Genomic DNA, 14,689 nt, shown 5'->3' on the forward strand with positions numbered 1-14,689 from the left:
TGGCAAGTCGATTTTTACCTTTAAGTGGAAAGGCAAAGTGTTAAACATAGGTAAACACTATTGAAAAAAACCAAAGTGGGAAGACTAGCTCTATCAGGTCTTACCATAAACCTACTGTAACTGAAACAGTGTGATACTGATACATGGTTAAACAATAAAACCAAGAGAAATCCAGAAACAAACCCACACATATCTGGACCTTAATTTACATCAGAGGTGACACTGCAGAACAGTGTATTTTCAATAATTAGCTCTGGAACAACTGGATACCCTTATATAAAATATCAAACTGGAAAAAAACTCAAATTGGACTCCAATTTTACACAATCAATTCATGTGGATTAAACACAAAAGACAAAAATACAAAGCTTTCAGAAGGTAATATAAAATAACATCTGTATGATCTTGGGATACAAAACGTTCTTTAAAAACATGGAAGAGGCTGGGCACGGTGGCTCATGCCTGTAATCCCAGCACTTTGGGAGCCCAAGGTGGGCAGATCATGAGGTCAGGAGATCGAGATCATCCTGGCCAACATGGCGAAACCCTGTCTCTACTAAAAATACAAAAAATGAGCCAGGCATGGTGGCGGGTGCATGTAGTCCCAGCTACTCAGGAGGGCGAGGCAAGAGAATAGTGTGAACTCGGGAGGCAGAGCTTGCAGTGAGCCGAGATCACGCCACTCCACTCCAGCCTGGGGGACAGAGCGAGACTCCGTCTCAAAAAAACAAATCAAATCAAAACAAAACAAAACAAAAATAGAAGAACACTACCATGAAAATCAAGAATTTTGGTCCATAAACTAGAAAAAGACAGTTAAAACACACAAAATTATTGAAGAACTAAATTGCCATACACTACACTTTCAGAGGGGCTTGTAGGAACATACAAAAGAATTCCTCCCACATATGGAACAGACACATGGGCATATATCATGAAAGGTACTTCGTGAAAGTGAAAATCCAATTGGCAAATAATGTGAACAGATATTTAACCTCATTGCAGGAAGGGAAATAAAAAGTAAAACAGCAATGAGTTATAAACCCACCAGAAGGGCTAAGATTTAAAAGTCCTTCAGTACAAAGTATTGGATAAATACATGGAACAACAGGAACTCCTATACACTGTTGGTGAGAGTAGACACTGGTACCATCAATCCCTTTGGAAATTATTTTGCATTATCCAATAAAATTGAAAATAGGTATATACTATGATCAAATTAATCTACTTCTAGGTATATATACTAAAGAAATTCATGGACATATGCAGCAGGATATATGTACAAGTATATTCTCAAAAGTATGGTTTATAATAGCCCTAAACTGAAAAAAAATGAACATCAATTAACAGTAAAGTGGATAAGTAAAATCTTTAAAAGACGGAATGAAAGTAAATGAACTATACCTACATGCAATAAAGTGTATAAATTTCATTAAAAAATTAATAAGAGGTAAGAAAAATATAATTCAAAAATAGGCAAAATTAAGCCAACTGTTTAGGTATGCATTCATATGTGGTACAACTTGAGAAAGGCAGTGAAATTATCATAAGCCAGGATAGTCATTACCTCCAGAGGATAAAAAAGGATTATTTATCTAGAAGGGAACATAATAGCTCCTAGGGTGGTAGTAATGTTCTATCTCTTGAACTGGATGGTTCTAGAAAAATGTATCCTACATACTCTTCTGTATAAATGTTATACTTCACATTTTGAAAAAAGTGATGATAAACACCACTCCATAGAGAAAAACAGTTATGCTGATGGGTTCCTAATGGGTTCAGGCTGCCAAGCAACCATATTATTATATTTCCCTAGTCCATTCCTCCTCCTACTCTCCTGGAATAACAGTATTTTATACCTCTGTTCTTAAAAGCTCCAATACCTCCTCCTCTGTCCTCACCCTCAGCTGGTGATTTCCTAAGTAACTGAGAGGAATGAAAGCAAAGAACATTTCCACAGACACACCACTACAAATACCCACCTATTGTGATTTTTCACCCACATATTCTACTTTCCCTTAGCTCAAGTCTCTATGATACTACCTAAGGCCAGTCTGCCTTTTTGTGCAAGAGATCCAATCTCCTCTTGCCTTCTCAAGAACATTACAGGAACTCTCCCATCTGTCACCTATATCATCAATTTCCTTTAGCAAACAAACATGCTGTTATTTCTTGACTCAACTTCCCCCACCAGCTATGACCCCATTTCTTTGCTCCTTTTTTTAGTTAAACTTCTTTAAAAAATTATCTCCAATTCTGCTCTTTCCATTCTCTCTTAAATCTACCACAATCAGATTTTTGGCCTGACTACTCTGTCAACTGCTCATCAAGATCATCAATAGTCTCTAATGGTTAATACTGAGCTCTCATCTTACGTATGTTCAGGAGCACTGACACAAGTTAGCATTCCTTGCTCCCTGATAGATTTGCATCACTGGGTTTCTGGTAAATCATGCTCTCCTGATTTTCTTCCTGTGTAATTGGTCACACCTTCTCAGTTTCCACTGCTGCCACTTCTGATTCCTCTTCTACTTAATGATGGTATGCCCCTCGTTGTCTTTGGTATTCTTCTATCTGTACTCACTCTCTTGGTAATCTCATCCAGTCTAATGATTTAAATGTATTTTCGTGCCAGTATTTCCAGTTCAGACCTCTGTCTTAAACTCCAGACTCATTTCTAACATCTAATAGACATCTGAAATTCCATTATGTTCAATATCAACCTTCCAATTTCCCTGCTAAAACCTGCTCTTTCATACATTAACCATCCTTATTTCTATTTGAGGACTTTCCTTAAATAGAGAGACCATCCATTTTGTTGTTCAGACCAAAAAATCTGGAGTCATCCTTGTCTCCTCTCCCAATATCTAGTCCATCAGTAAATTCAGTATATTCCATCTCCAGATATAGCCAGGATTTGAAGATTTCTTCTCCTCCACTGATAATCAGCGCAAGCCACATTTATATCACACCTGAATTACTACAATAACTTTCCTGTCTGTTCTCTCTGTCTACACCCTTTGCCCTCTAATAACCTATTCTTAATATGCCGGCAGAAGGATCCTTTTAACAGTTAACTGAGACATTCTCTCTCTCCTTTGTTCAAAATCCTACTATAGCTACCCATCTTACTCAGAGGAAAAGCCAATGACATGCATTCCCTTTAAACCCAGGACAATATCACCATTTTTTAAACTTTTTTTTTTTTGAGAAGGAGTCTTGCTCTGTCACCAAGCTAGATTGCAGTGGAGTGATCCTGGCTCACTGCAACCTCTGCCTCCCAGGTTCAAGTGATTCCCTTGCCTCAGCCTCCTGAGTAGCTGGTACTATGGCTAATTTTTTTGTATTTTAGTAGAGACGGGGTTTCACCATGTTGGCCAGGATGGTCTCGATCTCCTGACCTCGTGATCCGTCTGCCTCGGACTCCCTAAGTGCTGGGATTACAGGTGTGAGTCACCGTGCCCAGCCTTTTTAAACATATTTTTAACACACAAAATGAAGCCTAAAAAAGTAATTCCTAATCTTCAAACTAGTTCTGGTCTATGTAGAAATCTTAACTAATCCAAGCTGGGCCCAGGGGCACATGCCTATAGTCTTAGTTACGTGAGAAGCTGAGGTGGGATGATCACTTGAGCCCAGGAGTTCAAGCTCAGCCTCAGCAACACAGTGAGATGAGACCCCATCTCTTAAAAACAAAACAAAACAAAAAAAACTATTAACTAATCCACACTGTATAATGATAATGTAAATCACTGTATAATGATAATGTAAATGTAAAATGCAATGCATTTTTAGAAATGTCTATTCATTATTTTAACATGATGTTCTTTTTCCTACTTTTTGTTGTTAAGTGTTCTGTTTTGTAAATGTCAATGTTAAATGGCAGGTTTATAAAACATTTTATTATTTGAAAAATAAAAATGTGGCAGAACTATGTTTTATTGTCTTTTTCTCTATTTTCTCCATCCACTCCCTACACTTTTTCACTGCTGAATTAAAAAACAGAATACTTTTACTGGTATATGAAAATGAAGTCTGGGAAGTGCCAGCCAAAAGGATTTATCAAGTAGATATCTGCACTAAAAGGTCACTAAACCACAGAGAAACTATACTATAGGGGAAACTTACATTGGCTATGGTATTATAGTCACACCTCTCCTGTAGTTCTGTCAATACTGGCTATGTGATATTAAAATTCCTAATGTCCCTGACCCTATTTTTCCTCATCTATAAAGGGAAAATAATAATAGTATACAGTTCATAAAAGTATGAAAATTAAGATGATATATATAAGTGATGATATATAACAGCTACCTATGTGTTTAATTAATACAACACTATACAGTGTTATATCACAGGAGACAGAAGAGGAGGAAGGTAAGTGGGAGTAGTCCACCTGGTGCAGAAAAATATTTTATCCACTGACATTGTTTAGAACTAATGGTGATAATATTTATAAGCATTTTGGTTAGTTTAATTATTGTTTTTAAATTCTCTGCAGACTGTGCGTCCCTTTCCTGCCTTCTCCAGGTCGTCACAGCAAAAGATCATCTCTCATATTCATTCTTAACTGAAAGTCTACTTAGCGTTAGGCAGAGTTTATGGTAGGGACACAGAAGGTAGAACAAGAGTATAGTCTTAAAAAGTCAGAAAATAGGCCGGGCACAGTGGCTTACACCTGCAATCCCAGCACTTTGGTAGGCTGAGGTGGGTGAATCACGAGGTCAGGAGTCCAAGACGAGCCTGGCCAAGATGGTGAAACCCCGTCTCTACTAAAAATACAAACATTAGCCAGGTGCGGTAGCAGGGACCTATAATCCCAGCAACTCGGGAGGCTGAAACAGGAGAATCGCTTGAACCTGGGGGGTGGAGGTTGCAGTGAGCCAAGACCGTGCGACTGTACTCCAGCCTGGGTGGTGACAGAGTGAGACTCCGTCTCAAAAAAAAAAGGAAAAAACAGATGCTGGAGAGGATGTGGAGAAATAGAAATCTGTTGTTTTCTCAGGAAACAACAGATGCTGAAGAGTATGTGGAGAAATAGGAATGCTTTTACACTGTTGGTGGGTGTGCAAATTAGTTCAACCATTGTGGAAGACAGTGTGACAATTTCTCAAGGATCTAGAACCAGAAATACCATTTGATCCAGCAATTCCATTAGTGGGTATATACCCAAAGGATTATAAATCATGCTACTATAAAGACACATACACACGAATGTGTATTGTGGCACTATTCACAATAGCAAAGACTTGGAACCAACCCAAATGTCCATCAATACTAGACTGGATAAGGAAAATGTGGCACATATACACCATGGAATACTATGCAGCCATAAAAAAAAAGATGAGGTAATGTCCTTTGCAGGGACATGGATGAAGCTGGAAACCATCATTCTCAGCAAAATACCATGAGGACAGAAAACTAAATACTGCATGTTCTCACTCTTAAGTGGAAGGTGACCAATGAGAACACATGGACACAGGGAGGGGAACATCACATACCAGGGCCTGTTGGGGGGTGGGGGGTTAGGGGAGGGATAGCGTTAGGAGAAATACCTAATGTAAATGATGTTGATAGGTGCAGCAAACCAACATGGCACATATATACCTATGTAACAAACCTGCATGTTGTGCACGTGTACCCTAGAACTTAAAGTGTAATAATTTAAAAAAAATTTGTTTTAAAGAGTATAGTCATCCTGCAGTCTTAAATAAACTAAAGATAATTATTTAGAAAACAAATACTTACCTTTCTTGAATTTATGTACAGGAAGTTTCTTAAGTTGATCTTTACGAAGTCTGTTTCTTCTAGCTCTATGTCTATCCTGGACAAATTTTGTGATCTAAAAATAAAAGAGTAAAAAAAGGAGTCAGATATTAAATGTGCAAATAGGAAGTGACCATTAAAATAACAAATATCTTTTAAGTTTCTGGATAGCTACTGCAAATCAATTCAATTCATTTAAATTCGAACTACAATAGTATTATTAATTAAAGCATTAAATCATATTAGTGATTAGTTAACCCATAAATTACCCCTTGAAGTTTTTATTAATTGATCTTGATTACCTTTCATTTACTGACAGAGACATTATAAAAAACATACAACTGTTTGCCTGCAAAAATACAAATGGTAAACTATAGATTTTATAAAGACTCCAATGGGTGTTAAAAAAAAAAAAAAAGAATGGGGGCCGGGCGCGGTGGCTCACACCTGTAATCCCAGCATTTTGGGAGGCCAAGGCAGGCGGATCATGAGGTCAGGAGATCGAGACGATCCTGGCTAACACGGTGAAACCCCATCTCTACTAAAAATACAAAAAATTATCCAGGCGCGGCAGCAGGCACCTGTAGTCCCAGCTACTCGGGAGGCTGACACAGGAGAATGGCGTGAACACGGGAGGCGGAGCTTGCAGTGAGCCGAGATAGTGCCACTGCAGTCTGGCCTGAGTGACAGAGTGAGACTCCATCTCTAAATAAATAAATAAATAAATAAAATAAAACAAAATAAAATAAAAATGAAAAAGAATGGGAAGGTTGATATTCCTATATATTACAAACTAATAAAAATTTCAAACATACACTTATTAGTTACTGCAGAATAATGGGCAGAAATAATGCAGAACATCTTCACTACAAATATTCAGAAATGCTAGATAAAATATACAAAATATTTTAAACTATAAATTGAATTGCTATGCTTGCAAAAATAAAAAGGAAGTACACAGGGCCAAAAACCAAATACCAAAACACCCTTTGCAAAGGAAAAATCTGAATGTCAAATTTAAGAACTTCTCTGCTCAAAAGGCACTGTTAAAAAAACAAAAGACAACTGAAGCGGGAGGACTGTTTGAGGCCAGGAGATCAAGACCAGCCTGGGCAACATAGTGAGACCCTATCTCTAAAAAGAAAAAAATTAGCCTGGTGCAGTGCCGTGTGCCTGTAGTTCCAGCTACTTCAGGGGCTGAAGTGTGAGAATCATTTGAGTCCAGGATGTCAAGTCTGCAGTGATTTATGTTTGTGCTACTGTACTCCAGCCTGGGCAACAGAGTGACAGCCTGTCTCCAAAACATAAATAAATAAATGAATACATAAATAAAATTTAAAAATTAAAAATAAAGATGAGCCACAGACTGAAATATTTGCAAATTGTATACACAAGGGATTTGTATCCAGAATATATATAAAAAACTCTCAAAGTTCAATAACAAGAAAACAAGTTACCCAACAGAAAAAATGGACAAAATATTTGAAGATACTTCACCATACAAGACATACAAACAGCAAATAAGCTCTTGAAGAGATGTGCAAAGTCAGTAGTCAACAGGAAAACAAAAATTCAAATCACAAATACTATAATACAATACACCTATTCGGTGACTAAAATGTAAAAGACTGACTATACCAAGTGTTGGCATGGAAGTGGAGGAACTGGCACTCTCATACACTTCTGGTGGGATTGTAAAATGGTACAACGACTTTGGAACAGAGCTTGGCAATTTCTTATGAATCTAAACACACACTTATCCTGTGACCCAACTGTCCCACTCCTAGATATACTTACCCAATAGAAATGAAAGCATATTTCCATACAACAAATGTCCATGTCAGCTTTATTTGTAATAGCCAAAAACTAGAAACAACCCAAATGTTGATCAATAGGTAAATGAGTAAACAAATCATGGTATATTTACACAATGGAATACATCTCAGCAATAAAAAGGAATGAATAATCCATGTACTCAATAACATATATAAATCTCAAAATAATTATGGTGACAGAAAGAAGACAGACACAAAAGAGTACAGACTTTATGATTCCATTTATACAAAGCTGTAGAAAATGCAAAGCAATCTATAGTGACTAAAATCAGATTTGTAGTTGCCTGGGCATGGAGAAGGGTGGCGAGGGGAGGATGAAGGAAAAGTTGAAAGGTGCAGAAGGAAGGCATTGCCAAACTTTTTAGGGTGGTTAATATTTCATTATCTTGATTGTGGTGGTGGTGGTTTCGTAGGTATATACATACATATCTGTTACATATGTGTATGATATGTGTGATATATATGTGATATACATATGCAAATGTGATATATATATGCATATAAACCTATGTCAAAACTTACCAAAGTGTACAATTTAAATATGTGTAATTTATTATATCAAATCATACCTCCATAAATTTTTTTAAAGTTTAATGGTAACCACTAAAAGAAGAGCAATATAATGCAAATTTTCATATCAATAGGGAAAAGAAAGTAAAAGTTATTAATGCAAATTTACACAGAAGAAAAAACAGAATAAAAAGTAAACAACAGAAATTAATCCAAATACATATGTGATCACAATATATGTTAAGTGGACTAAATTCACCAGTATTTAAAAGGAGTATATCACATTGTATAAGAAAAAAATTCCAATCATATGCTATTTACAAGACACAAGATAAAAACTGAATGATACGTCAGGACAAAAATAAAAGTAAAAAATAAAGGGATAGGACCAGGTGCAGTGGCTCACACCTGCAACTCCAGTGGTTTGGGAGGCCAAGGCTGAAGGACTGCTTGAGCCCAGGAGTTTGAGACTAGCCTAGGCAACACAGAGAGGCCCCATTTCTACAAAAAATAAAAAATAAAAACAATTAGCTGGGCATGGTGATGTGCGCCTCTAGTCCCAGCTACTTGGGAGGCTGAGGTGGGAGGATCACTTGAGGTTATAGTGAGCTATGATTGTGCCACTGCACTCCAGCCTGGGTGACAGAGCAAGATCCTGCATAAAATAACCAAATTAACATAAAAAATAAAATAAAGGGATAAAGATCTACCATGAAAATATTAAGCAAAAGAAGCCTAGAATATCAAGCAAAATAGAATTTAAGGAAAAAAGCATCATTAGGAGAGTCATGACAACAATAAAAACAACACCTTATCTAGAAACAAAAGAGTGAAATACATACATTCACAAGCTCAGCAACTTATAGCGTAAGCACACAAAAAATTGTTAAGACTATAGACCTGTGCTGTCCAATTTTGGTAGCCACCAAGTACATGTGACTACTGAGCACTTGAAACATAGATAGTCTGAATTGGGATGTGCTGTAAGTATAAAGCAGACACCAGATTACAAAGACACTGTACAAAAAGAATGTAAAAATATCATATATTTGTATTAATTGAATGTTGTTATATATTTTAGATTTATTGGGTTAAATATAGTATTAAAATTAATCTCATCTGTTTTCTTTTTTTTAACCTTTTAAATTTGGCTACTAGAAAATTTAAAATTATAATAAAATGTGGCTCATAAGATTGTTCTATTCTTAGCACAGCTTCAGAAAATAGAAAAGAACGCAGAAAATTATTAATGATTGTGGTGATGGTTGCATAATTCTGCAAATAAAATTATTGAATTGTGCACTTAAATGAGTTAATTTTTATGTTAATTATATCTCAATAAAACTGTTAAAAGATTAGACAAAACAAATTCACAAGTTCGAACTAATGAACACAGAACTGCCCTTCGTGTCTTTTCACGCACAGGGAATGTTTACAAAATTTAATCAGAAAACCATGCCACAAAGGAGGTTTTTGAAAATAACCAAAGAATCCATAACATACAATGTTTTCTTACCTCAACACAACTGAATTAGAAATCAATAAGAAAAAAGTACATATTTTGGAAATGTAAAACTGTACTGAAATAATTTATAAGTCACAGAACAAATCGTAATGAATATCTACTTTTCTGAGGGGGTGTTATAATCAGCATGCCACCTAGATTCTAAATAACTTGAGAAATAGGACCATGAACTGCCAGAAGGAGGAAGGTGAAACAACTAACTCACTGGAGAGAGAAACAGAACTTTTTGTACTTGTTTCAGCAACACATATACTAAAATTGGAATGATACAGAGAAGATTAGCATGACCCCCGTGCGGTGCAAGAAACATAATTTTTTATTGAGCAATAGAATTAGGTTGCCTTAGCCACTCAGATATAGACAAAGACAACTTTGGAATGAATTAGGCCTTCCCTTTACCCTGTTGCAGAATTGCAGAACTAGCCCTAACCCTGGAGGAGCTGAATCAACATCTATGTCCCAAAGTCAGGTTAGTAACAAAACAAAGATGGTGGAGCTGAGCCAAGTGTGCCCAATTTATTCTTCCTAACTATGCCACACAGATAAGACACTTTACCTCCTCTTAGGTGGAAAGAGTAAATGGGCAGAGAAGGGCTAAGAGTTATAGTAACTGAGTTCCCCCTTCATACGGATTGAAACATTAAGAGTGATAAAGAAACATCCTACATTAAAATGAAAAACTTTTAAATTTAAGTCGAATGAAAACAAGAATTTTCCTTATCAAAGTTGTGGGTTTCAGCTATAGTTATTGTTGTAGAAAAATTTATAACCTAAATGCATATACTAGAAAGAAAAAAATAAGCATTTGGCTGAATAAAGTAGAAAAAGAAAAGCCATAAAACCAGACAAGGTAGAAGAAAGAAAATAAGAACAAAAATTCATGATAAAGATAAAGAAAGTAAAGAATTTAGCATTAAGTTCTACCAAAATGTAAGCGGCTTAATTCGGGGATTTTTACCAATTTTGTTTACTGATGAATCTGTAGACCCTTGAACAGTGCCTAGTTCACCATAGGTACAGAATAAATATTTATTGAATGAAAACCTACTTCTATGAAAGACTAATAAGGCAATAATTTCTGACAACACTGTGAAAGGCACAGATGGATATGAATAAAGATAACTTATTCCACAAATAGTAGAAATTCTCTTTAAATTGTTATTTGAATATATGAATATTATAAATCACTTTATTCCACTACACTTGAAAACCGGAAATTTCTTAGAAATACAATTTAGTAGGAACTGGAAAACCATCTGAATGTCTATGTAACTTTGAAAAAGTTACTAGACCTAGATGATTTTATAGGCATCCTCTACAAAAATGTCAAGTAATAGATAACCCAAATTTTCTTAAAAAAAAAAAAAAAACTATTTTAGAAAGTAAGAGAAAGCTTTAGTTTTATAGGCTATAATTTTGATTGTCTAGTTTTTTTTAAATTATGGTAAAATATACACAACATAAACCTTACTATCTCAACCACGTTTAAATGTACAGTTCGATGGCTTAAGTACATTCATACTGTTGTGCTACCATCACTACCATCCATTCACAGACTTCATCTTATTAAGCTGAAACGCTATATCCATTAAACAATAACTCCCCCTTCCTCAGTCCTCTCAGTTCCTGGCAACCACCATTCTAGTTTCTGTCTCCATGAATTTGGCTACTCTAGGTATGTCGTATAAGTAGAATCAGTATTTGTCCTTTTGCGACTGGCTTATTTCACATAGCATAAAGTCTTCAAGGTTCATCTATGTTGCAGCATGTGTCAGAATTTCCTTCCTTAAAAACACTGAATAATATTCCATTGTATGTATATTCCACATCTTGTTTATCCATTCATCCATCAATGTACACTTGGGTTGCTTTCATCGTTGGCTATTGTAAATAATATTGCTATGAACATGGTGTACAAATATCATACGAGTCTTTGCTTTGAATTCTTTTTGGTATATACCCAGAAGTGGAATTACCAGCTCGTATGGTAATTCCATGTTTTATTTTTTGAGGAGTTGCCATACTGTCTTCTTTAGTGGTTGTTCCATTCTACCTTCCTACCAACACTGCTCAAGGGATTGTCTAGTTTTCATGTCAAGGTTATTCTGGCCCCATAAAACCAAAGCTTTCTCTTACTTGAATATTCAGATTGCTAATATTCTAGGATTTTTACATCGATATCCAAGTATAAAAAATTAGATAGCTAATATTCTAGGATTTTTACATTGATATCCAAGTATAAAAAATTAATCTATATTAGAAATCTGAATAATCTAGAGATGTAAGGGCAAAATTTATACATCATAAACAGGATTTATCTCCAGAATATATGGAATTTCAAAATTTACAAAGCATATTAATGTAACCCAACATAAACATGATAAAAGAGAGAAAAATCAATTATTACTACAACAGATGAAAGACATATAATCCAGTACCCCATTTTAAAAAGTCAAGCAAATAAAAATCTGATTTATGTCCAGGACTTATAATGCTTTTTCCCCCTTATTTTCCCAAAAAATATAGCACAATGTTAAAGGAGGTAGAACAATAGACATCCATTTCCTGTTCCTGACCTTTTTTTTTTTTTTTTTGAAACTGAGTTTCGCTCCTGTTGCCCAGGCTGGAGTGCAATGGCAAGATCTCAGCTCACTGCAACCTCCGCCTCCTGGGTGCAAACGATTCTCCTGCCTCAGCCTCCCGAGTAGCTGGGATTGAAGGCGCCTGCCACCACGCCCAGCTAAATTTTCTATTTTTACTAGAGATGGGGTTTAACCACATTGGCCAGGCTGGTCTTGAACTCCTGACCTCAGGTGATTCGCCTGCCTCGGCCTCCCAAAGTGCTGGGATTACAGTGTGAGCCACCGCACTCGGCCCTGCTGTTCTTGACTTTCAAGGGAAGGCTTCTAGCAAATGTTTATTCTAAGTTTTTAGTCTATATTCTTTCTCTGTATAAGGATATTTACTTGTACTCCTGGTTTTCCAAGGGTATTTTCGTTTGTTTGTTGTTTGGTTTTCTAACTTACTCTCTACTTTCTTGCTTCTACGCTGAAACCCCAAGGGAATCAACAAACAAATTACTGTAATGGAATTTGTTACATGATTACATGATTAATGATTAATGACATGATTATATGATTAATACATAAAAATAAATAATGTCCCCTGACCAAACCTTGCTTTCTAAATACAACTCTCTAATTAAAAAAACTAGGACTCCTTCGGGAAAAGGTCTGATGCTAGGGGTGGGACAGGAAAAATATAAAAAATATACAATGAACCTGAAGCATCTTATAGTATAAGACAGTAGTCAAGAAGTGCTTAATAATCATTTAAAAAGGGATAGCACTGAATCAAAGGAACATAAGATCCAGCATGACAACAGCCAAAGTTAAACAATTTAAAAACAATCAAAAACCAAAAATAACGTATGAATAGTACTGGATTATAACCTAAGTGTAAAATAAATATACATGAGTGCATACTAATGTAAGTGGTTGGTTGAATAAATAAATGCGGAGAAATCTTCCTTGAAGAAGAATTTCAGATAATGCAGATATGCCCTCCCCTTCCCCCACCTTAAGAGTGGGCTATACTTAGTGCCTCACTTCTAAAGAAAGAACAGAGTAGAAAAAGGAAAAAATACTAACTTTATAATGGAGAAATTTAGCAAACACTACCTTAACCAAGGAATGAAGGTTAGCATCATCAGTGATGTTCTACAGATATCATATACCCCCAAATATGATGTGAGGAGAAGGGCACTTCACTTCTGTGATACTCTTTTGAAAAACCTGTAGCCTTGTCTAATTATGAGAAAAAAATCAGGTTGAGAGACATTCTACAGGATACCTGGCTAGTACTCCTCAAAACTATCAAGGCCATGAAAAACAAGAACAGCAAAATTGTCATAGACCAGAGGGAAGACAGGATAATGAAATACAATGTGGTATCCTAGATTTGATCCTGGAACAGAAAGAGTACATTAATGAAAAACCTGGTAAAATCCAAAATGTAGAGTTTAGTTAATAGTAATGTACCAATGTCAGTTTCTTAGTTTGACTAAAGTCTCCTGGCGATGTAAAATTTTAACAATGTGGGAAAGTAGATGAGAGATAAACAGGAATTCTCTTCTTTGCAAACTTTCTGTAAATCTTAACATTATTCCAAATCTTAACATTATTCCGTTCAATAAAAAGCAATGCTCTAAAATACTCAATTATGAGAATAATCAATTATAAAATATAATTTCAAAAATCCCTTTTATGGTAGCAAGAAAAACTATATGTGTGATAAGTCTAAAAGAAGACATGCAAAACATTTATAGAGAAATTATTATTCAACTGATGGAAAGACCTAAATAAGTAAATTTATTTATTTTTAATTTATTTATTATTATTATACTTTAAGTTGTAGGGTACATGTGCACAACGTGCAGGTTTGTTACATATGTATACTTGTGCCATGTTGGTGTGCTGCACCCATCAACTCGTCATTTACATCAGGTATAACTCCAATGCAATCCCTCCCCCCTCCCCCTTCCCCATGATAGGCCCCGGTGTGTGATGTTCCCCTTCCCGAGTCCAAGTGATCTCATTGTTCAGTTCCCACCTATGAGTGAGAACATGCGGTGTTTGGTTTTCTGTTCTTGTGATAGTTTGCTAAGAATGATGGTTTCCAGCTGCATCCATGTCCCTACAAAGGACACAAACTCATCCTTTTTTATGGCTGCATAGTATTCCATGGTGTATATGTGCCACATTTTCTTAATCCAATCTGTCACTGATGGACATTTGGGTTGATTCCAAGTCTTTGTTACTGTGAATAGTGCTGCAATAAACATACGTGTGCATGTGTCTTTATAGCAGCATAATTTATAATCCTTTGGGTATATACCCAGAATAAGTAAATTTAAAAATACGATAGCATCATAGGAAGACTGAACATTTTAAAGACAGCATTTAATCTTTAAACTAATCTATGAATTCAATATAATAATAAATGTACTGAATATTAAAATACATATTCTTTATGACAAAGAAGTTGGCAAGAA

At 35.6% G+C, this 14,689-nt stretch overlaps 1 protein-coding gene and 1 pseudogene across 3 annotated transcripts in view; one reads left to right on the forward strand and one right to left on the reverse strand.

The window, feature by feature from the left end:
* RNF13 (ring finger protein 13) overlaps positions 1 to 14,689 on the reverse strand; it is a 160,649-nt gene that overhangs the window by 32,405 nt on the left and 113,555 nt on the right. For all 3 annotated transcript variants that reach the window (XM_008008740.3, XM_038002735.2, XM_038002736.2), the window contains one exon: positions 5,749 to 5,842. In XM_008008740.3, coding sequence (XP_008006931.1) covers positions 5,749 to 5,842 — 94 coding nt within the window. The remainder of the gene's footprint in view (positions 1 to 5,748; positions 5,843 to 14,689) is intronic.
* Positions 9,869 to 9,957, forward strand: LOC119626018 (U6 spliceosomal RNA; annotated as a pseudogene).

Source organism: Chlorocebus sabaeus, chromosome 15, assembly GCF_047675955.1.
Source record: "Chlorocebus sabaeus isolate Y175 chromosome 15, mChlSab1.0.hap1, whole genome shotgun sequence".
In the NCBI taxonomy this organism is placed as follows: Eukaryota; Metazoa; Chordata; class Mammalia; order Primates; family Cercopithecidae; genus Chlorocebus; species Chlorocebus sabaeus.